Source organism: Lutra lutra, chromosome 4, assembly GCF_902655055.1.
Source record: "Lutra lutra chromosome 4, mLutLut1.2, whole genome shotgun sequence".
Taxonomy (NCBI): Eukaryota; Metazoa; Chordata; class Mammalia; order Carnivora; family Mustelidae; genus Lutra; species Lutra lutra.
The window spans coordinates 197,535,319-197,558,439 of record NC_062281.1 but is presented as its reverse complement, the minus strand read 5'-3'; the positions used below and the strand labels follow the sequence as shown (position 1 = coordinate 197,558,439).

The 23,121-nt window shown below is 63.0% G+C and overlaps 2 protein-coding genes across 9 annotated transcripts in view; both read left to right on the top strand.

Moving 5' to 3' along the window:
• The first annotated feature begins 1,147 nt into the window (after window positions 1-1,147).
• Window positions 1,148-2,299, top strand: ISG15 (ISG15 ubiquitin like modifier). Its single transcript, XM_047728129.1, has 2 exons — window positions 1,148-1,277; window positions 1,738-2,299. The coding sequence occupies exons 1-2, from the start codon at window positions 1,275-1,277 to the stop codon at window positions 2,260-2,262; spliced, it is 528 nt and encodes a 175-aa protein (XP_047584085.1). The 5' UTR covers window positions 1,148-1,274; the 3' UTR covers window positions 2,263-2,299.
• Window positions 2,300-4,422: 2,123 nt separating this feature from the next.
• The window catches only part of AGRN (agrin), a 33,134-nt gene continuing 14,435 nt past the window's right edge, over window positions 4,423-23,121 (top strand). For 2 of the 8 annotated variants that reach the window (XM_047724710.1, XM_047724706.1), the window contains exons 1-4: window positions 4,423-4,737; window positions 6,853-7,114; window positions 19,165-19,212; window positions 22,839-23,054. In XM_047724710.1, the coding sequence (XP_047580666.1) occupies window positions 4,531-4,737; window positions 6,853-7,114; window positions 19,165-19,212; window positions 22,839-23,054 (733 nt within the window). In that variant the 5' untranslated portion in view covers window positions 4,423-4,530. Of the gene's footprint in view, window positions 4,738-6,852; window positions 7,115-7,315; window positions 7,370-18,104; window positions 18,556-19,164; window positions 19,213-22,838; window positions 23,055-23,121 lie in introns of those variants that run through there. The other 6 variants (XM_047724707.1, XM_047724708.1, XM_047724709.1 and 3 more) reach the window with 5 other exon arrangements.

Sequence of the window (23,121 nt, the reverse complement as noted above, 5' to 3'; positions counted from 1 at the left end):
CTTTGGGGTCTGTACCTAGGACTAGAATTGCTGGGTCCCATGAAAATCCTGTTTAACTTCTTGAGGAGTAACTACACTGTTTTCCACAGTGGCTGAACATTTACATTTCCATCAGCAATGTACAAGGGTTCCAATTTCTGTACATCCTCAAAACTTGTCACTGCTCTTTTTGAATTATTATCTTACTATTATATTATGCTAACATTATACTTATAGTCATGCTATAATAATGGGTGTGACATGGTATCTCATTGTGATCTTGATTTAAGTTTCCCTGATGACTAATGATGTTGAACATCTTTTCATGTGGTTCTGGCTGTTTCTGTATTTTCTACAACGAAATATCTATTCAAACATTTGCCCAATTTTTAAAAATTATTTATTTATTTATTTATTTATTTGAGAGAGAGAAAGAGAGAACAGAGGAGAGGGAGAAAGAAACCCAAGAAGACTCCAGGCTGAGCACCGAGCCCAACATGGGGCTCGATCTCACAACCTGAGATCACAGCCTGAGCTGACGAGAGTTGACTGGCTGACCGACCGCACCATCCAGGTGTCCCATTCCCCCAAGTTTAAATTGAATCATTTATCTTTTTATGGTTGAGTTCTAAGAGTTCTTTTTGTGGTACAGATGCTAGACCCTTATCTGACATGATTTGCAAGTATTTTCTTCCATTTTGAGAATAGTCTTTCCACTTTCTGGGTAGTGTGTATGAGTCCATTTTTACAGAAAGTAAGAGATACACCTCTTTCATTAAAAAGCAACAACAACAACAAATCTGAACAAACACCCTCCTAAACCACTGGTCATTATTTCCGGGTGGTTTGGGTCGTCACTATCTAGTTCTTTCTGATTTAACTGAGCCAATGTTTTCCAAGCTTACTAATTTTGCAAATCGGTAAATGGAAAGTGAAAGTTTCCAATCATCAGTTCGTGTTGTCACGACTTCCATGCCTCCTGTAAAGAATGGGAAGCACTGGACATTTAGGGAGTTTCTGGGTCAGGGTGCATTCCTGAGATCCGAGACAGGTGGACAGTCCCAGCTCCTACCCTTGTCATTCTGTTTTGTTTCTGCTGCTCACTGGGACGCACCTTGGGAAAAGGAAACTGAAACCGAAGCTAAACCCAGCCACTGGTGAGGCTCTCTCCCCGACACTCCCCCTGACGTGCACAGCTCAGGTTCATAAAAGGAGGGAGCAGGAGAGGAGCTGGAAGCTGAGAGGCTGCAAACTGCTCTGTGTCTGTGGAGGACCAGGTGCCAGAGCCCACGGCCATGGTGAGTGCTATTTGATAGGTGGGGCGGGTGGGCTCTGTACCAGTCAGTTTTCCTGTACCAGTCAGTCGTCCAGGGGTGGAGCCCCCACCATGTGCCAGTCAAGTGGAGTTGCTCCGAGCTCCCCCAGGTCCCTAAGCATGAGGGGAGGGACAGGGTTCCTTCTGATACCGGGTTGGGGTCTGGGTCTTGGAAAGCACGTTCTGCCCAGTGTTTAACCCTGAGATCCCTTGGCATTGGCAAAGAGGGGCATCTTAGTGGGTTAAGGGAGGTGGAGTGATGGTCGTGGCTGGCTGACCTTTCTTCCGGAAACGCTCCCTGCTTGCCTCCAGTGCCTGGGGTTCCTTTCCTGGCGGGTGGGGAGGGGAGAGCGGCATCCCCAGCCTTGTCCTGCGGCCAGTCGTCTGCACATAGTGGCTCCAGGACTGATGCCGAGTTCTAGGAGTCTGTGTGATGTCCACAGGCCGGGAACCTGAAGGTGAAGATGCTGGGGGGTGAGGAGTTCCTGGTCCCCTTGAAGGTCTCCATGCTGGCATCGGAGCTGAAGCAGCAGATAGCCCAGAAAACTGGTGTGCCTGCATTCCAGCAGCGCCTGGCTACCCACCCCGCCGGCCAGGTGCTGAAGGACGGGGTCCCCCTCACCAGCCAGGGCCTGTGTCCTGGCAGTACGGTCCTGCTGGTGGTGCAGAGCTGTGACGAGCCCCTGAGCATCCTGGTGAGAAACGACAAGGGTCGCAGCACCGCCTATGAGGTCCGGCTGACGCAGACGGTGGCCGAGCTCAAGCAGCAGGTGTGCCGGCAGGAGCATGTGCAGGCTGACCTGTTCTGGCTGAGTTTCGAGGGGAAGCCCATGGACAACCCGCACCGGCTGGGGGACTATGGCCTCACACCCCAGTGCACTGTGTTCATGAATTTACGCCTGCGGGGGGGGGGGGGAGTGGGCAGGACCAGGAGGGCAGCACTGAGGGCCACCCACCTGAGTCCCTGACCAAGTGCGAGTAATAAAAGTTGACCGCAATATTAAATGAGTCCTTCCCCAGCACCCCTCGCTTCTGCATCCCTGCTTATGGGGCTGGGGGAGGGACAGAAGAGGAAGTGGGATAAGGAGACCCAGGGTCACTGGGTGATCACTAGGCTGGGGTTGCCAAGGGCAGGGACAAGTCTGGTGAGGTCAAAATGGTGATCCACCCCTTGGACAAACTGAAGATGTCCCCACACCTTTGGGAAATTAACTTCTAAAGAAAGAAAAGAGGCCCCTCTGCTGGAGCCCACCCCTGGCTCCAGATTGAGCCCATCAGCCTCTGCACAGCAGGTTTCCATCCCCCACATCTGGGCCAGCAGACGATACAGGGAGGGGAAGGTGTGGTCAGGTTCCTGCTGGGACCAGCACCCTGGAGAAGCAGGGAGAGGGTGAGGCCCTAGGCCATGACTGGTTGGGCTGTGAGGCAGGCTCCTCCACACCAAACAGGGCCTTGGGGCCTCTTGGCCCTCAGGCCACATCCGCCTGCCCAGTCCTGTCTGCATGGGTCCAGGGAGGGTTGAACACTCGCATCACCATGGGGCTGCTGCTGAATGGGGACCGTTCTCCAATGAACACCCTGGCCTTGAGGCTTCACCTGGTAGAGAGGCCGTGGCCAACAGGACAGGGGCCTCCAGGAATGAGGGGTTCCTCCAGTCCATGTGAAAGAGCTTGTCCTAGATGGGGCACCTAACTTGGCAAAGGCTACACCAGCCTCCACATAGAATGCTTCTCTCTATACCAATTTCCCAAGAGCTCCAGGGGAGCCAGACGGAGTCAGTCCCAGACACAGGCAAGATGGGGGTGGGGGGGACAGCAGGAGACACTGAAAGTACACTTCTTTGGGCTAAAGTCCATGACTCTGGGGACATCCAGACCCCAGCTTTCAGACTGTTCAGGGTAATTTGGCGGGAGACCCAGACTCCCCTTTCTGGTCTGTGGGACTTCATGTCTGGCTTATCTGTGGCCAACAGCTGTGCGTACGCGTGTGGGAGCGGTGCTCCCCCGTTTCCGCTCCCCTTCTCACTTCTTTGCCACGCTACAAACTAGCAAGTGTGAGCCTGCATCCTTGGAGGGGACGTGGGGTCCTCTCCAGAAGGGCCTCTTCTCCCTCTCACCCTCCGTTGCTTCGGACAGCTGTGGCTGGCTTGGAGTGAGGGGGTGTCCCGCAGACCCAGCCCCGGAGGGACAGCAGCGGTCCCCTCTCCCTCCCCCTCGATCTTCAGCGAAGCCAGGCTCTAAGCTGTGCCCTCCGGATCTCAGTTTACCTGGTACCCAGAACCGCGGGCTGGGGAAGCGCCCGCCAGGGCCCTGAGGAGGGGGCGTGGCCGGTCGCCGCCGACCCGACGGCGTCTCGGCTGGACGGCAGAGGGAGCCCTCGGCTCTGCGGCGAGGCCCGAGCTGACCCGGGAGCGCGCGGTGGGCGGGCCTGCGCTCCGTCCAGACCAATCACCGCGGCCCCCAGCCCACATTGGTCCCAGCCAGCCGGGGGCGCGGCCTGCTGGGGCCGCCTCCTCCCCCGAACAGGCTGGGGGTCCCGCGCCGGGGCGAGTTTCCGTCCCCAGTTTCCTAAAAGAGGCGGTGGTTCCCCGTCGTGTTCTTCCCGCCGGGGGAGGGGCGTGGGCCTGCACGGCCCGAGGGGTCGCGGGGTCCCAGGATCTGGCGGCCCCTTCCCGCGGCCAGGAAGCTCCCGCAGCTCCGGCCGCGGCACAGCCTGGAACCTCTTGGAAGTCCCGTCACGTCGCCTCCAGATTATGCATTAACCCGATTGCAGCCGCATTTCCTGGGCGGGGGAGTGATGTCCGCGCGGGCGGGGGGGGCGTCCGTGGGGGTGCGCCGCAGGAGGGCGAGCAACGCCCGCCCCGGGCCCACCCACCCCCCTGCTCCGTCCGCCCCTCCGCCGGGGCGAGTCCCACCAGCCACCTCGGCCGGACCCAGCCCGGCCCCTCCCTCCCACCAGCCCGGCCCCCGCCCGGCGCCGCTGTCCCGACGCTTTGTTCGCGGCCGGCGCGGGTCGCGGGGCGCCGGGCGGGCCGGGGACCGGCGCGGGCCGGGGAGCTGGGGTTGGGGGAGGTGGGGAGGCGGGGAAGGGGCGGGGCTGCCCCGGGTCCCGCCCCCGCGCCGCCCGCGCTCCCACCGCCTCCCAGGAGCTGCGTCCCGTCCTGTCTAGTCCCGTTCCCGGCGCGGCCAGGCCCGCGCGCTTGCTCTGGCCGCCTTCCGCCGTCCTCGGCCCGCGCCATGCCCAGCCTGTGGCCGTCCGGCTGGGCCCCGCTGCAGCCGCTCCTGCTGCTCCTGGTGGTGGCCGCGCGCGCCCTGCCCAGCGCCGACGGGACGTGCCCGGAGCGCGCGCTAGAGCGGCGGGAGGAGGAGGCGAACGTGGTGCTCACCGGCACCGTGGAGGAGATTCTCAACGTGGACCCGGTGCAGCACACGTACTCGTGCAAGGTGGGCCCCCGCCGGGACCCTGAGACCCCCCCCCCCAACAAATACCCCTCCTGGAAGCCTGGGCTGGGGGTCTCTTCCCCCGCCATCCCGGACCCCTGCCCCCGAGGCCTTCCCTTCGAGAAGCTGGCCGCCCCACTGAGACCCCCGCCCCAGGCCGTGGGAACGGGCATCAGACGCTCTGCAGCTCCCGCTCCCGCTCCCTTGGCGACCGCCGAGCCCCCGGGTGGGGCGCCGGGTCCCGGAAAACTCGCGAGTGCCTGCGGGAAAGTTCCTGCGGCACCTCTGCAGTCCCACCTCGCGGCGCCCAGGCCTGGGAGACCCGGTCACGTCTGCCCCCACCCCCACCCCAGGCCCACTACCTTATTGCGGGCAAGTGCGCCGCCCCCCTCCCCAGGGAAACGGGCTACCACACCCCTCCCCATCAGTTAAAGAAAAGGAATGGGGACGAGGGGAACCGACGCCTTCCGCTTGGGGTGAAAGTGGGGATTTGGCCTGTGGTCAGTGCTGGCACCCCTTCCCAGAGGGCGAGAGGGGGTGTTCAGGAGAGAGAGTGGAGTGCACAACTAATCTTCCAACCCCGGGATCCTGGGGTGTGGCGCTGCAGTGGCTAGGTTTGGGGGACAGGAGCAGAGAAGTGGGCGGGACCGTTGCTGAGCCTCAAATGTGGAGGGGTGCAGGGACAGGTGCCCCATCCTGCTCCTAGGAAAACTGGATCCCCCTGGCCAAAGAAGAGGGTCCTTGCCTCAGCTGGACTTGGAGCCCCTGGACTAGGTTTGGTGGTTTTTGTAGTTTTTTTTTCCTCCACAGAACGTTCCTAGGGAGGGCTCAGGGGACCCGGCCTGTCCCGGCTCCCGCCCCTAAAACCACCCCCCTGAGCAGAAATCGGATCATTCCTTCTCCATGGAGATGGGGAGCGGCGGCAGCCTCTTTCAGATTGGCCTGTGCAAGCTACAGCTGGGATCCCCTGCCCAGCCCCCTCCCCTCCACCACACCGGGGCACTTTGCCAAGTCCCTGCAGGATTTTCCCGACTTCCTCCCCGCTGCTCCTGGGTGTGGCTGGGGTGGGGGCAGGCGATGAAAGCAGCCCAGCCCTCTCCTGGCTGGTTCTCTTCCTTCCAGAGCCTACTGTGTGTCTCAGGTTGGGAGGGATAAGGCGGGACACGGCTCACCCCCTGGAAGGAGGAGGGGATCCCTGCAGAAGCTGCAGTCCCAAGGCTCCCAGCAGGGCCCTGGCAGGTGGGCAGGCCACCATTGTCTTTGATCACCCATTCCAGAAGTCTCGGCTTCCCAGAGCTCCTGAAGAAAGGGGTTTCTTCTCAGAGAGTGTGTGGGCTCCAGTCCCCTGTGCCTATGTCTCCGTGGACATGCCAGCACAGCCTGCAGCTCCCGAAACCCTTCTGCACCCCCGCACCCTAGCTGTGGTGTCTCAGGGCTTGGTTTGTCAGAGCAGGTACCCTCAGGGCCCCAGGAGTGAGAGTGTGTAGGGTGGGGCCACCCTGTGCTGCCCAAACTTGATTTTGTGGTTCGAAGTCTGCCTTGCCTATGTTCACTGTAGGAGCCTGGCAGGAGGAGGGGTCTTTCACCTCCTGGGGTGTGGGGGGGTGTCTCAGCCCACCCACAGGGCTGCAAAGAGCCAAGCTGGCTCGGAGCCCATTGCGCTGAAACTCCAGGGTCCGTGTTAGGTGCTCCTGGCTGTCGATGGGTGGGCGGATGGGGAAAGTAGGGCCGTGGAAGGTGGACCCCCTTCCTGTACCCAGCCTGAGTCGAGATGGATGCTATGGGAGGCAGCCGGGTCAGTTAGACCTTGGGGGCGGGAGTGCTGCTTCCTGGGAGAGGGCGTGTGTTCACAGGCTTCCTGTCCTTCTGGGTGACGCTCGCAGGTAGTGGCCTCCCTCGTGTTTGTCTGCTTCCTCTGAGGGGCTGACCCAAAGATCTCTGTCCATCTCTGCCCGGGGTTTGAGCCTACCCTGGACATCCGGCCTGAGCACCTGAGGTGGGATGAGAAGAAAAAGCCCAGGTAGCCAGTCTGTTGCTCATCCCTGGACCCTGCGGCCTCATGTCCCCAGTGGAAAGGGGACACTGACACCTGCCCCCCCCCCGCCATGTCCACCATAGGTTCGAGTCTGGCGGTACTTGAAGGGCAAAGACATGGTGACCCAAGAGAGCCTGCTTGACGGTGGCAGTAAGGTGGTGATCGGTGGCTTTGGCGACCCCCTCATCTGTGACAACCAGGTGTCCACTGGGGACACCAGGATCTTCTTTGTGAACCCTGCACCCCCATACCTGTGGCCCGCCCACAAAAATGAGCTGATGCTCAATTCCAGCCTCATGCGCATCACGCTGCGGAACCTGGAGGAAGTGGAGCACTGTGTGGAAGGTACAGGGGCCTTGCGGGGGATGGGGCGGGTGGCTGAAGGGCAGACTTGGAGGAGCTCTGTCATGCCCTGGGGGCGCAGGAGAGTTCACTGTAGGCCAGAGCACATGTATCTTGTGGTCTGGCCTCCTTCCTGTCCCCCTGACCTCCCAGCTGAGTCCGGCCATCTCGAGGTCAGCCCTGATCTCTGACATTAGTAGGGATTCCCACGGACCAGCCCCCGCCCCACAGTGCCACTGTCTCCTGTCTTGCAGCCAAGTAAGTCCCCCGTCCTGCAAAGGGACAGGCTTCCTTCTCTTCTGCTTCCCCTCCCCCCAAGCTCCTCACCCTCTCCTGGAGGGTCCTTTTCTGAGTGAGAGGCGGGGACCAGGTGAATGAACATCCCCTGTTTGTGTTCCTGCAGAAGCCCAAACATCGGTTTGGATGGGTCCCACATGTGAGCAAACCCCTCAGAGTGGGGCAGAGGGGTCGGAGGAGGGGCCGCCCCGCTCTGTGTTCCAGGAGGCCTGTCATTTCTGGAAAGAGGGAGTTTTGTGGTGTGGATACGTCTAGGGGGTTTGAGTGGATGTGGAATTCCCTGAGTCGTCTGCTGTCCACATAACACACGTCTGCTCTGAGTGGCTCAGCGCACTCCTCCCCCAGCCCAGCCGCTGTGAGGGGAGCTGGAATCCCGCGACCTGGCTTCCAGGCCCCACCCCCCCTTTGCCCCAGGAGAGTCCCAGTTGGGGGCTGAGATCCTTTGCTGGGGAATGTGGCAGGGAGAATATAGGAACTGCCCCTCGCCCCTACATCCTGTCTGTCACCTCATGGCTGCCTGGGAAGGGATGCATTGGAGGGGGGCGGTGGGGGGGAGTGGAAAGAACATTTCCTCCTCAAGCCAGTGGGAAGGGTCTATGACTTCCTTTCCCTGGAAGGCAACTCTGTCTCCCCTGTTGGTTCTTTTGGGAGCAGGGAGGTCCCACCTTCTGTCTAGCTTAGGGTGTGATGTTGGCTTGGTTTCTGTGGGATCCTGTGGTGGTCTGAGAAGGACTGTGCAGGAGTCAGGGCAGAACCTGAAATGGGGAGGCCTTTGGCATTCTGCCCAGCCTCTTGTCATCTGTTTCTGGGGCTGCTCCAGGGCCTGGGGCCTTAGCGTCACACAGAGAAGCCAGCAGGCCCCTTCCCTGCAGTGGCTCAGATGAGGGGTCCCAGACCAGCTCTCACTCAGAGCCAGGACTTGAGACCCTGGTCCTGCTCTGGACAGGTCCAGGGGAAAGATGGGAGGGTGGCCTGGCGATGGCAATCCCTGTGGGATGCTGATGCCAAGTTTGATGGATGTGGGGGGGGGGGGGCTGTGTAAGGAGAAGCTGGAGAAGAGGGGTCAGGGTACAGAGAGTCTCCTCTCCTTGTGAGATAGAGTGAATTATCAACTCTACAGCTGGGCGGGTCCAGCCTGAGGGTCCGTGACTCAGTAACTGTGGCCTTCTGTGGGGTCAGAGGGCGTGTGGCCAGAGGGCCACCCTGGACAGAACAAGGTTTGGTGTCTTGCCAAAGCCTGTTGTACCCACGCCAGCCCCTGGTTCTGGATATGCCAGGCTGGGCATGGGGACAGCTAGAAAGGAGGGTACCCAGGGAGAGCCCCCCAGCCAGGACTGGCTGAGGCCCGACCTACTGTGTGCCCTGGGCAGCCGGTGCTCAGGTATTAGGCTAGGACCTGAGCTCCAGCTGGAGGGAGGGCGGTGCTGGACACACAGGCCAGCGTACAGTCATGGCGTGAGCTCCCAGGATGGGCGGAGACATCGGCTCTCCTGGGTGGGCCTGGGGGGTGAGGACAGTCTTGGGGAGAGGGCATGCAGAGAAGGGCTAACACCAGGACTGGTTTGGGGCCTTCCCGGGGGAGCCAGGTGGAGGGGAGGAGCTCAGTCTCCACTGTGAGGTGGCCAGAGGTTTTGAGGTGGGTGACACAGACCTCTACTTTAAAAGCAAACCAGGTGCCATGGGGAGGGGGCTGGGAGGGCTGGATTCTAGGACAGGGTTGATGTCCCCAGAAGCCCAGGGTGAGGGAGGGTGCCTCCCTGAGGCACGAGATCCCCTGGAGCCAGGCTCAGGCTTGGGGAAGGAATAATTCTGTGCCCCCCTTCCCAGGCTGGGTGGGGGTGGGAGGATGGCCCCTTTCCTGTTCTGCAGGAGGGAAGGACTCAGACCCCACCCCAGGACTCCATCCTTGGCTCTCCATGAGCCAAGGCTTCACCCTCATGAGGGGTTCAGATGGACAGGACGTGGGCTGAGGTGACTCTTCCGCATCTGACTCTGACCTCATTCTGTTCCCAGGGTCTCCATAGTTGTCCCAGCCCCACAGGGCCCAGAGGGAAGCCGGGCAACCCCTCATCTCTGCAGGTCACCCTGAGACCACAAGGTCCCACTGTGAGCAGGAGGTCCTTGTCCATGGCACACTTCCCTCCTCAGGCCTCCCCATTCCTAAAGGCCCAGAGAGGCCAAGGTAGGGGGCATGTCTTCCCAGGCCTACCTCCTGGGGTGCACCCTTGGTCTGCTCCCTTCTCATCCCTGCCTAGCTACTGTCCTGAAGGGACGCCTGCCACTGGGCGGCACACACAGCTGCGCCCCCCCAAGGCCGGCAGGTTCTTCCTGGCTCTGCAGGTCCGGCCCCTTCCCCAGCCTCCAGCCCCCAGGAAGGCTCCTCCTCCCCCATCCTCAAGTCCTCCTCCTCCCCCCCCCCACCCACATTCCTGGCATAACCGAGACAGGTATGTGTCCCTCCCTCTTCGCCACCTTTGGGTGAGGGAGGCCTGACGCTCTGGCAGCGCCTGCCAGGAGACCCCCCCCCACTGCTTTGTCAGGGAAGTAGCCGGGCCCCTTCCCGTGCCAGCTGCCCACGCACTGAGAGCCTGCCCAGGCTGGCCAGCATTTCCTCCAGCCCTCAGCCACCTTGCTCTGGTCTGGACACTGCCCCCAGCCTCCCACCACCCTCCCCACCCTGCCCCATGAAGGCTGGTCCTAGGGCTTCTCCTGCAGCCCCCAGAAAGGACATGGGCCTGGCTGAGGGCCTGGAGCCCTTCCCTCCCCACTGGGAGCCAGAAACAGAGAAAGGAAGTGTTGTCTGCCCTCAGCTGGGGCCTGGCACAGGGACGGGGTCAGATTGAGTCTGGCACGGGCCCAGCCCAGCCCTGCCCAGCCCTGGAGGGGGTCCTGGCAGGCCTGATTCTAGTGAGTTCCCTCCCTTCCTCCCTGCCAGGCCAGCTGTCTAGGACCTGAAGGAGGGCAGTGCCGCGGGTCGGGATGGGGAGCCAGTAGGTCCTGAGCTGCCTGACTCCTTTCAGGCCCTGCAGGCCTTGGAGCCCAGTGTGGGTGACAGACACCCCCAGGCAGGACCAGCTCCCCACCATGCGGGGCAGGGAGATATTCAGGAAGGTATCTGGGCTCTTTCCTGTTTTCTGGCACTTAGCTTCCGTACTCCCCCACCCCATTCCTGCCCTACTGCCCTACTCCCCCCACATTCCTCCCTGCTGAAGTGGGAGGTAGCTTCTCCCTGATCCCTCTTCTGCCCTCTTCTAGACTGTGGGTTCTCACCCCATCCCTTTGCAGACCCCGCCCAGTGTCCTCCTGGGCCCCTCCCCCAGGCAGGTCAGCCAGGAGGGCTGAGGGGAGGCAGGCCCAGACGGGAGGCAGCCTGCCCCACTCTCTCTACTTCCCTTCACTGGGGGAAGGAGTCTGCCCACATGGGGCGTGACCCCCCACTGTGCTGGCCTGTCCCCACCTGGGGCGTCCTTGGCTGGAAGTCAGGTGCTTCCTGGGCACCTGCTGGCTTCGGCTTTGATTTTGATGTGCCTTTGCTGGGGCAGCCCCAGGGGTGGGCTTTGCTAGCTGAAAGCGAAGGGCTCGCTCTCTTGTCACTTCCCTGGGGATGTCTTTCCCTTTGGGCCGGGCTAAGCCAGTAGAAACAGCTCTTAGCTTTTTCCAGACTCCACCCGCCCCTCATCCCAAGCTCCTGCAGACTGGAAATGGAAAAAAATGTTGTTTTGGAACCGTCCTCCCTCTCCCTCTGTCTTCACTGACCATCCCGAGCTGTGTCATGCTATGCCGAGCTGTGTCGAGCTGTGTGGGGCAGAGCGCATCCTGGTGGGGCTGGCTCTGCCCTTGCCACCCCGCCAACCCGCACAGGCTGGGGGAGCAAGGATGGCAGAGGAAGGGATGGAGCTGCCCCAGGGCAGTTAGTGGAACAGGGGCCCTGGCCTCAGGGCCAAGGGTCCAGCACAGCCTCCTCCAGCACAGTGGCCGGGTGGCCACCTTGCTTCCTTCCTGAAGGGTTAATCACCCACAGCCCCATGAGAATCAAAGCCTACCGCCCAGCACCACAGGAGAGTGGAGAACAGGCCTCCTTCCCACCCCCACCCTTTGCCTCTGCCTAGGGGACCCAGGACAGTCACCCCTGTCTCCCCCTCACCCAGCAATTTCCTCCTGGGTGTAGGGTAGAGAAGGGACCCCCTTTTCTGCTGTGCCCTCCCGGCCCTAGCACTCCCCTTGCCCCTGGGACAGGGGCGTCAAGGCTCCCCACTCTGGCCACTGAGGCCTGGTGGGGGCTGGGCTGGGGGCTCTGAGTGCAGTCCCCACAGTAGCCCACATAGTGCTCTACACCCGCAGAGTCCCAGGAAGTGCCCACTGAAAAGAGAGACGGGCAGCACCCCAGTGACAGTTACGCTAATGATAGTGACCCAGGTCAGCGAAGGAGGGTAATGTGCCCAGCTTAGTTCTGTACTGGGGCTTAGGAGGGGGTCATGTTCAAGCCCTAGGCTGTGTTCAGAGTCTGGAGGGGGTGACCTAGGCCTCTGGTGGAGCATCCAGTGGGGAGAGAAGCTTCCCTCCAAGGGGCCTCTCTCCCCGCAGAGCAGATCCGAGCAGATCCCCGAGAACTTCCTCTGAGGAAGACCCCCCGCCAGGGGCTGCTTCCCGCTGGACCTGGGAAGGGGAAGATGGCCCCTCCCCGTCCCTCCTCCTCCTCCCCCTCCCCCTCCCCCATGGAGTGGAGGCTCAGGAGAGGGGAGCTTTCTGTCCTCCCAAGCAGCCAGCTGCTTCCAGCTGCGGGGCCCGCACATGTGTGTGTGCACGTGTCTGTGTACATGTGTGCATGGGTGCCTGTAACCTCAGATGTCCTCCTCTGTGCACAGGAGGATGGTGGTCAGAGCCCAGCTGGTGGCCTGTGGTTTCTGCCGCCCTTGTGTCCCTGGGCTTGGCCTGGGGCGGGAGCCCCTCGGGTGCTCTCACAATGGGCTCCTGGCCTCTGCTTGCCGTGGGCTCTCCTGTTCCTGCCCGCTGCCCACCCTGAGCCTGGCAGAGGGCTGGGCACCTCCTCCTGCCAGCTCTGCTTCTGGGAGTGACCACGGCGGTTTCCCAACACTGAGACGAAAATGCTGTGCTGACAGGACAGAGTCCCTGGGGCCACTCCGGTACACGATCTCAGCATGCACCTGTGGGACCCTGAGTACGGCGCAGGGCTCTGGGGGTGGCAGCGGTCAGGGAGTTGAGTGGGGCCAGGCGGAGAGCCGGGTCTGTGCTGGCCGAAGGCGGGTCTGAGGCGTTCCTGCTCCTCACAAGTCACCGCACTGCGGCCCTGGGAGAAGCAGGCTGCGCCCTGTGGCTGCAGAGGCAGCTGCGCGTCTGTCCTCGGACGGCACAGACCCCTGCCCCAGCCGACTCCTCTTCCGGGGTGGGAGGCTGTGGGGCCAGGTCCCGGCGTCGCTCATCCGGCGGCTCCTGCCTCAGCCACATCCACCTGCTGCCCAGCGCAGGGTCCACCCGAGAAACAGGCTCACCGGAAGGGGCCGCTGCTGTCCCCTGCTCAGACCCCCGCTGGGGCCCGATGGGCTTCTCGTGGAAGCCACGTGTGCGCTCGGTGCCGAGGGGTGTAGGCAAAGGGGGAGGGGTGTTCTGGGCAGACAGACAGACAGCACGAGGTCTAGTGGCTGCAGGGAGCAGCAGGTGTCCGGAGCCTGGGCGAGCGGTGGGGGGAGACCGAGCTGGAAAACCAGAGGCGAGGGCTGAGACCTGCTGGCTGAAGGAGCAGGCTGGCCCTCACCCTTGGCGCCTGTGCCTTCCCACCGACGACAGCACCCTCTGTGCCTGGCTCTCCCCCTGGGGGACACTCCGCCCGCAGACACCTGCCTGTTTTCTGTCCGCACCTCCCTCCTCTGTGGGTGTCTCTGTCTCTCTGCCCCTTTGTCTTCTGAACCTCTCTGCCTCTCCGAGCCCCAGCAAGTGTCTGCCAGGCATCACGCTCATCGGCCCCGTTCAGACCCCAGTGCCGGGTGGGTGCGCCCCTCCTGGCCTCCGCCGGGGCCCCGCTCAGCGCAGCCAGGCCTCCTGATTCTCCGGGCCCTGCCCACACCTCGGTGCCTCCTGGCTCCCCCAGCTCTCTCTTCCTCCCGGAGACAGGCTGGATGGAGAAGGAGGCCGACTGGGGGTGTCCCTGAGAAGAGGGACGGAGGGCGTGGATGAGCACCCGCCCCACTCCATCCCTTCTTTTGCTGCCGGCAACGACTCGCCGCTGTTCCCGTGGCGCCCCCTGGTGGCGACCGCCTGTGTCCTGGCCGGGTCCAGGCCCTGATGGGGCTCCCTCCCCGGCGCTCCGGGCCTCAGAAGCTCCTTACTCTTGCTTCTTGGCCCCGCTGGCACCGCCTCCCCTGGCAGGCCCCTGGGACTTCGCCGCTGTGTCCATCTGGAAGTTCTCCGCATGCACCTGTGCAACCCTTTCTCCTTATCACCCAGGTCTCTGCCCTCAGGTGACCTCCCTGAGGGCAGACCATCCCTCTGACTCAGCACCCGCTTAGCCTGCACGATGCAGGAGCTCAGGCTAGCGAGACAGGGCTGGAGGGACCCTGGACACCAAGGAGCAACACCCAAGGACTTAGGGACAAGTGTAGAGGCCTGTGGTCAGGCCGCTGGCATCCAAGCATGTGGACTTGCCGAGCTGCTCCTCAAAACTGCCGCGTAATGCCACCACCCTGCCGCGTGGACTCACGGCCGGAGGGTGGGCCTTGCCTGCTGTCCAGAGGGGTGGGCACTCAGCCACCAGAGTCAAACATGGCTACCTGCCGGCCTCACCTGAGCTGAGAACGGGAGGCTTGGGCCTGACATGGCCTCCTTCCCAGTGGCTGGCCCTGGCCCAGCAGCAGCATCCCACTGTGAAGTACCCATTGTCCGCCAAGGCCCAGACGGAGGGAATGGCTGCAGCTTGAGGGCAGACACCAGGAGACGGGGGACCGGAGGTGAGGGGCTGCTCTGTCTGACCAGGGCAGCCAGATCCCTGTGACCCTGGACAAGCTGGGTCGCCTACACCTGAGCGACCCATGGCAGCCACGTTCTCTGTCCTCGTGACGCGCACCTCGAGATCCCCAGGGAACGTGGGACAGACAGACGGGGTGGCTCCGGCCAGGGGAGGCTCCAGCATTAGAGGTGTGTGTGGGCGTGTGCCCTGGGACCCTGCCGAGGGGAAGGTGGGGCCACCCCACCCTGCCCTTTCCTGGGTAGCTGGGACCAGGTCCCTCCAGAGTGAGGAAGGGGTCCTCTGCATGAGAAACGGGCCATCAGGTTGCTGGTGGGCTGGACACCCCGTCTTCTCCAGACCCCACCCCTCAGCTTCCTTCTCGTGTCCAGAGAAGTACCTGGAGAGCCTTCACGTGTGCACATGCACGTGCTTGGGGGCAAACCCGACGTGTGTTGTGTGGTGAGGGACAAGGCTCCTGCTACCTGAAGGCGAGAGCGTGTGTGCGAGCTGCCCGGGGTGCATTCGTGCCAGTGAGTGAGGAAGGAGTGTGTACCACCCAGTGCCGGCGCAAACCTGGGTGTCCCTGTTGTAACTTCTGGAACGCTGAACGTGCGTGTGCTGTCCCACATGGCTGAGTGGGAGCCCAGAGACCAAAGGGGCTCGTTTCTGGCCGGGAACATCCTCTGTTCCTTCCAAGGGTATGTGCTGGTGTAGGCTGGTCAGAGCTGAATGATTTTGAGTCTGAAGATCCCAAAATAGCTCTTGGTAGCTGTGTTCCCCTCCCCCTGCTGGGTCTGGGGCCTCAATGGCCCTTTGTCTCTCTGAAGGCGTGGAGTGTGGAGCCCCTGTCGGGGGCTCAGACTCTGACTGAGGCCAGGAAGGACAGGCTGCCTGCTGGCTCCCCTTCCCCCACGTGAGCCTCTGAAAGCGAGACAGTCCTTTGTCAGCCCCCACCGCACCCCAGACTCACACGGGTCCCTAGGCTGACCCCTCCCACAGCCTGGTGGCTTTATCCCCTTCGTCCTGCAGAGTCTTCCCGTGTTGCTGTGGCCATAGCAGACGGTGCCCGTGTGCTTGGGCATGTGAGCATTGCCTGGCGTTTGACCCCTGGCACTGTCCCGGGGCCCTTGCCGAGCCAAGGGATGCGGATCCTGGGGGACCGCAGTGACAAGTAAATGGGAAAATGTGTGAACCGCCCGGCTCACCACACCAGGTGTTTGGGCTCTGAGCCAAGCCCTGCCCCAAGAAGATAAAAAGTCAGACCCTGCCCCGGGTGCTCCCGTTCCAGGGCGGTGCCCTGGGGAGCTGCCGGCACTCCGCGTGGTGTGGGCAGTGCCAAGGTCCAGTGAGGTGAGGTAGGGGATGGGAGGCACCCCTGAGAAGGTGAGGCTGACCTGGGGCCAGGGTCTCCTGATGGGTCCTGCTGCTCTGGGTCCACTGCAGTGTGAGGTGAGGGAACCTTGCCATTTATTGGCTTTTCCTGCAAAGTTTGATGAGGTTTCCTTAGGCTCTAGGAGGTTTGAAGACCTCCACTGTGGGTGGTGGGGGACCCTGGCAAGATGGTAACCCCGTGTGGGATATGGCACTAGTGTGCCTGGCCACAGGATGGAAAGGAGTCAAAGCAGATGGGCCTCATGGGACGAGACCCTGGCTGGTGGCAGGCGGCTGCTGGGGCTGAGGAGGTGGGAGGGGGGCAGGAGGTTGGGGGGAGTGTGGAGGAACCTCCTGACCAGGAACTGGGGGGAGCTCTAGGGATGTGTTTGTGACACAACTGAGTGCAGCATAGGATGGAGGGACCCGCTGGAGGCTTGGTGGGAGTGGAGCACCAAGGTGTCCATTTGTGCCCTGGGGTGGTGTCGCTGCAGACCAGCGGAGAGCCAGCACTAGAAGGGCCGGGGAGAGCGGCTGTGCTCAGTGCTTGTCTCCAGACGGCACTGGGACGCAACCTCCAAGTGACCAGGGTGGCACGGGGGGCTATCTGGCTGAAAGGGGGAGCTGCTGACCACATGTGCCAACACCCCTCCGGAGGCCTGAGCGCAGCGTGTGAGTAAGTCTGAACAAGTGGGCAGCCGTGTGTCTGTTGCGTGTGGGCCTGTGGGTAGATGAGTGTGACTGAGCATGGATGGCGTGGGGGGCAGTGGTGCAATTAAGGTCTTTCAGCAGGGCTGGGGAGTTGGTCAGCAGCCCTTGGAAGGAACTGACCAGAAGGGGTCCTGGGCTGGGGTGGGTGGGTCCTGACCCCAAGGAGAAGAGGGATCCTCTGTACCTTGGAGTCCAAGCTTCCTCTTCCTGTCTCTCCAGAAAGGGCTGGCCGACTCAGAGAGGGACACGCAGAGGTCACTGCAGGGCCTCGAAGGCCTGTGACCAGGTCCAGGCTAGTCCAGGAGGCCAGACCTGGTGGGGGTGGCGGTAGCGCTTAGGGGGTCCCTCCCAAAGGACTGTGGGCCGTGGCGGGATGGGGGTGCGGGGGAATGAAGGGTTAGTCCTAGACATGGCCACCTATCGGATTCCGGCTGCGGAGAGTGGGGTGTGACCGGTGTGGATGACGGGGACGGTGCACGACCGTCGCCTTACCCCCAGGCCGGCAGGAGCTAGGAAAGGGGCGTCCTCAGGCGGCAGACGCGGAGAGGCCTGACTCCGGGGGGCCCACCCCCGCGCCCCGGCCCGGCTGTGACGTCACGGCCCGGCCGCTCGCTGGTGGCCTCCGGGGGGCGCTCCAGGCCCACGGGACCCGGCCCGAGGCCCGCGACTATTTACATAATGATGTTGGACCAGGAGCTCATTTGCATGTTCCGCTCTCCGTCCCCGAGGGGAGGCGGGCAGGCCGCGGGCGGCTTGAGGTGTGGCGGGCAGTTCCCAGGCGCGGGTGGGCCTGTCTCGCCACCCCCTCCTCCTCCTTTTCCGCCCTCGGTGCTGGACCCGGCGCGCTCACCACCTGTGTGCGCACCTGGGGCCCCTCCCCCACAGGCCACCTCCAGGGCGGGGCCGGCGCGCGCACGCGAGCGCGCGCACACCGCAGCCGCCCATGGAGTTCTGCACGCGGGCGCGAGCCCCCCTGCGGGGAGTCGGCGTGACCCTCCCGCCCCGCGCCGAGGCCTCGGCCGCTGACCCGCTCCCGCCCGCCGGGCTCCGCAGGGGGGGCGCCGCAGGGAACCCGCCCCGCCCCTGACCCCGCCCCGCCCCTTCTCCCTCCGCCCACCCCGCCCCGGCACCTGCCTCCAACCCCCCACCTCCCTCCGCACCACCCTCCCCGCGACCCCTGCTCCTTCCCCGGCCCCGGCTCCCACCTCGCCCCCCACCCCCCACCCCTGCTGCTGCCCCCGCCTGCGCCCGCGTCCCCTTTTGTGCCGCCGCCCTGCCGTCCCCTTCCGCCCGGTCCGCTGCGCCGCGAGCCCCGACTCCCCGCGGACAGCGGGGTCCCCGGGGGCGGCTTCCTTTGTCTCGGCTCCCGCCCTCCTTCCGCGGCGCCCCTCGCCCCTCGCTCACCGCCTCAGCCCCGGCGAGGGCGACGCGAGCTGGCGCTGCTCGGCCGGAGGCGGGAGCCGAGGCGCGGCCCTCCGAGGCCCTTTATTCTCCGCTCGCCGACGCGCGCCTCCTGCTCGCTGCCTTCGCCGCTCCCGCCTCGGCCGGGACTGGAGACCCTCGCGCCCGGCACCGCGCCGCCGGGGCCCCTCGGGCCGGCGCCTCCCGGGAAGCCGGCCGGGCGGGGACGCGGGCTCCGGGAAGACCGAGCGCGGCCGGAGCCCTGCGGACAGCTGCCGGCTCCCGCGGCTACTGGCTCGTGGACGCAAGGGCTGGCCGCTGGCCGGTCCAAGCTTCTCTTCCTCCTGAAAACCCTGCCCACCGCCCGTGATGAGCCTCGAGGGCCACGGCGGGGTCCTGCGGCTCTCCGGGCAGGGACCGCACTGAACTTTGAGCGCACAGCTGCTGTCAGCTGCCCCGGGGGTCCCAGCATGGGGGGAGTTGCCCCGAAGAGGCCCAAGGGCGCCCCTTGAGGAGCCCCCACACCCTGAGCGTGGGGACTGAGAACCCAGGGCCATGCCTCCGCTGCCTCTGGAGCGGGACCCGCGGCAGCAGCGCGGGGTCTCCCTGCTGGTGCGCTATTTCATGATCCCCTGCAACGTCTGCCTGATCCTGCTGGCCACTTCCACGCTGGGCTTCGCTGTCCTGCTTTTCCTCAACAACTGTACGTGGTTGCGGGCATGGCCATCCTGGGCCAGGCTCGTGTGAGCCTCCTGCTGGCTGAGGTCGCTTGCCTCAGCCACCGGGCCGACTGGGGGACAGGCAGGGTCACACCGAGGCTACTGGCTGAGATGGGACTCACAGGGACCACCTGCATCTTCTAAGAACAGGATGGGCCGTTCTTGGGATCCCTTGGCCCCATGAAGCTTATCCGTGGGCTTGTGGGGGCCTGAGCTGCAGAGACAACCTGCTCTGGGAGGCAGGAGCCGCAGACCCCACTGCAGTGGGAGCTCTGGCAGGGCCTGGGGCTGGGCTCAGCTAGGGAGGGCGTGGCTGCCCACACCCCTGTTGTTCTGGGCCTACAGGTGTCGGGCCACGACCCTACAGCTGGAAGGGCAGAGAAGAGCAAAGACCTCTGCTTTGACCCCCCCACAGGCTTTGGCTAGTCCTCGGGGCTCAGAATGGGGCCAGGGAAGGGATGGGGTGGGCGCTAGTACAGAGGGGAGGTCTGGGAGGGCAGAGGTGGCCCCTCTGCCCAGACTGGGCAAAGGGACAGGCTATGGAAAGGCCTGCTCAGAGAGAACTAACTCAGATATTTGGGTTTTTTTTCCAGACAAACCTGGGACCCACTTCACACCAGCGCCCCCAATGCCTCTGGATGGTGAGTTGGTGGGGGCCTCAGTTGGTGACAGGCTGTACTTGGGAGACTGTGCCTGGGATGGGGCCATGGCACTCTTTGGTGTCAGGGACCATTGTTGGGGTAGGCACACCAGACATATTAGGTGTATTTGGAACAGAGAGGAGGCTGGATAATGGACCCTGGGTCCTTCCTGGGATGTCCACAGTGGTGGGCAAGCGGAGGGCGTGTGGGGTCCCTGGGCCTGGGCCTGGCCCTGTGTCGGCCATGGACCATCACACACAAGCATGGCTCCAACTTCTTTGGGCCTTGGCCTTCTTGGCCAAAAAACTGGGACTAAATCCAGGGGTCTGCGAGTTGTAAGATGGGTCAGACAATATGTGTGAGGAGTGGGGGGTCATGAAGGACCAACGACCGAGGAGGGTCTGGAGAGCCTGTCCCTGGACTGAACAGCCTGGGGTTAGCTTTCTTGACCCTCCCTGAGGGGCCTGCTAGTCTGTGGGCCACTGTAATTAAGCTAATGTGAGGCGGGAGGGGGTGAAGCCATTAGGGCCACAGGAAAGGGCAGCTTGGGGTTCTCTGTTGGGTGGGGACAGTGAGAGCTTCCAAGTTTGTGCTCAGTACCTGGCCCCCTGCTGGGTGGGTACCTGCCCAAGTTCACTGAAGTCACTTAGAGAAGGCAGTCCGTATATGGGATAGGGGCTCTAGTGGGCTGGGAGCTGGTGACCAGACTGAGTCTCCCACAGGCTGCAGGTGAGAGGCATGGGGCTGTCTGGATTTAAACACTGTCCTCAGGCTCCTCTCCAGAAGCCTAAAAGCCTGGTGCATCTCCTTTGCTTGACACACACCCCGGTCTTCCCTACAGAGGCTTGCGCGGGCCCCCATACCCACCTCCTGATCCTGCAGCACTCTTGGGGACAGCTCCACGCCATGGCCGTCATCATCCCTCGTAGGCATACACACTGTGTACTTGTGGCCATGGGCAGGGCTCAGGACACCCATTCCATCCCCCAGCTCACCCGAGACCAGGAGGGGAGGTAAACATACCCACTCCACCCGTGGAGTATAAAAAGCCACTGCCGCCTCCAGCCTGGTGCAGGGCATGGGCCCCGGTCGTGCAGGGAGCAAGACTGCACAGGGGAGCCTAGTGGCCAGAGAGCCTCCGTGGGAGTTGGAGCTGGGCAGGTGTGGCAGAGCGCAGGGCTCACGGGCACGTGGGTGCTCTCCGTGCATCTGTGAGGGGCAGCTTGCATGATGAGGAAGGGCTTGGACAGGTGTGGGGCTAGTGTTTCTGGTCTCCTGCCCCCAGTCCCTCCCCTTGCAGTCCACCTTCCATACACCCGACCCAGTGCTCTAGACTCACTTATCATAGGTTAGCTGTTGTCATCATCATCACCGTCCTCCCCTAGTTACTGCTTTGCAGGGGACAGAGCAGAACCCTGGGCTGCGAAGGGGGGGTGCAGGTCTCCGTGGGCAAGGAATGTGCTAGTCATCCAGGAGTAGACGTCTTTGTCCGAGGGGCTGGGGTCTGGGGAGGGGTCTGGCTGGACCGAGGTGAGAAGAGGGGGAGACAGGTCTGAACCCAAGGGCACAGACACTCTGCAGCCAGCTCAGGAGCCTAAAGTTTAATGAGAGAAGGACCAAGTTTTTGGCCATGGGCTCAGAACTCTGGGGAGACCTTGGTCAGCAGGTCCCACTGAAGCCAGTCAGAGAAGTCAGCCGGACATCAGCAAGTGCCTGTGAGCTCGGCCTGGGGGTCCTGAGGGCCTTGGTGAGGAGAAGGAGCAGGAGAAAGTGCTAAGGGGAGAGTGGAGGGAGACCTCGGGAAGAGGCCTCACAGAACGCAGCCTTTGAGCTGGGTTTGAGCCAGGAGGGGAGGCCAGTGAAGTAATGGTTCTCATTCCTGCCGTTACTGGGGCAGCTGGTGTCGCGCGCTGGGCACCCTGCAGGTCCCGGCACAGTGAGCCTCACAATAACCCTGGGAAGTAGGTCCCACTGTCCCCATTTGCAGCAAGAGGTGCGCAGGTGTGATAACTTGCCCACAGTCACGGGGCCGGTGACTCAGTGGCGGTAGTCGGGCTCTGAGGCCTGCAGGGTGGGGCACACAGGTGCGACTGAGGGGTCACCGTGGCAACCGCTAGCTCCAGCTCCTTTTGGGGCCCTGGCCTCCCCAGAAGCGAGGTGCTTTCTCCCTCCTGCCCTACTTCCTGAGCCTGCTGGGGGGTGACGGTGGGGGCACCGCACCCTCTCCACCATAACTCAGTAATGATCGTTAGGCTCAATGAAACATTGTAGACGTGGACGGCGGCACCTGTAACAGGCCCGCACACCTGGGGTCGCCATGCTGGTAGGGGTTCTGAGGACTGTAGTTAGCCTGCCTCTCTTCAGGAGGGGCTGTCCTGACAGCTCGGGTTTCAATGGCCCAGAGCCTTCTGCATTCCTCCAGTCTGCACTACTGAGGTCCCTCACCGGTGGCGGTCAGGGGCAGCCACTTCCTTGGGATGTGCTGGCAGTTTGTAACCAGAGAGTCAGAAACTAAAATGTTGAAAGAGGAAAAGGACAGGTCAGCAGAGGCCCTGTACTCAGCCTCCTGGAGGAGGTCGCTGGGGAGTGTGAGGTGAGGCAGCAGGCCTGGGGGGAGGGGTGGGGGGTGAGGACATTTACTGAGGTGGGGATGGTAGATGGGGAGGTGTAGGCATGTGCGTGCCTGAGGGGCCTCAGAGAGAGAGGCCCCACCAGCTTTCATCTGGGAAGACCTGGGAGGGCTGGAGGACCAGGAACCATCCAGAAGGCCACATCAAGAAAGCCACAGCTGAGGGACCTGGGGAGACGCAGAAGTGTGTGGGCCGGGCAGAGAAAGGCCCAAGAGGCCCGGCCCACACAGAAGAGTTGTGGGAAGAAAAGAGGAACATGGAGGGAGGCCTGGGGTTAGGGTGCTGAGGAGGGCGCAGAGCCAGAGGTGGAGCGTGTGGCCTGACTCTGAGACTTCCCACCTGTCTGCTCTACAGCCATCTGACCTCAGAGCAGAGGTGGTGGGGCTGGGGCTGGTGTTGGGGCCGAGCAGCTCCCGGGAGGGGCCAGGGCTGTGAAGGTATAGGTCAGGAGTCGGCCGAGGGCCTTTGATTCTGGTGTGAGGAGAGGGTGGGCTCCTGAGCAAGGTGGGGCCGAGTCCCCGCCATGGAGCTGGTCTGGGGGTTTGTTTCTCACGCTGCCACATGGGGGCTCCCGGCGATGGGGTCATTAACTCCCTGGTGCTGCTGGAAGGTCTGGGAGGTGCCCCCCTCCACAGCTGAGAAGCTTCTACCCCAGGGAAAAGCTCTGGGGTGGGTGGGGTTTGAGAGGAGAAGGGCCGGGCCCCGTCAGGGTACGTGGGAGTGTGGGGATGTGGGGGGGTGTGTTCCGGTCAGCACCCAGCCGAGAACGTGTGGACACGCATGGCATGAGCAGAGGTGTCTGTGGGGGTTCTGAACAAACACACTGAGTGCATCTTGGGGTCTCCACAGGCATGTGGACACTGCAGGTGCGCATAGGTGCCCGGGACCAGGGCAGAAGGTGTGCTCGGGTACCCCGGGCCAGGGCAGAAGGTGTGCACAGGGCAGCAGGCCTGGGGGGCAGGGCTCTGACCTTCCCTTCTCCTGCCCTACCCCCAGTGTGCCGAGGAATGTTGTGCGGCTTCGGTGCCGTGTGCGAGCCCAGTGCAGAGGGCTCAGGCCGAGCGTCCTGCGTGTGCAGGAGGAGCGCCTGTCCCGCCGTGGTAGCGCCTGTGTGCGGCTCCGACGCCTCCACCTACAGCAACGAGTGTGAGCTGCAGCGGGCCCAGTGCAGTCAGCAGCGCCGCATCCGCCTGCTCAGCCACGGGCCCTGTGGTGAGTGTGCGTCCCAGGCGGGCTCCCTGGAGGTGGCAGGGACGTCTTTGGGACACCCACCCCCTCC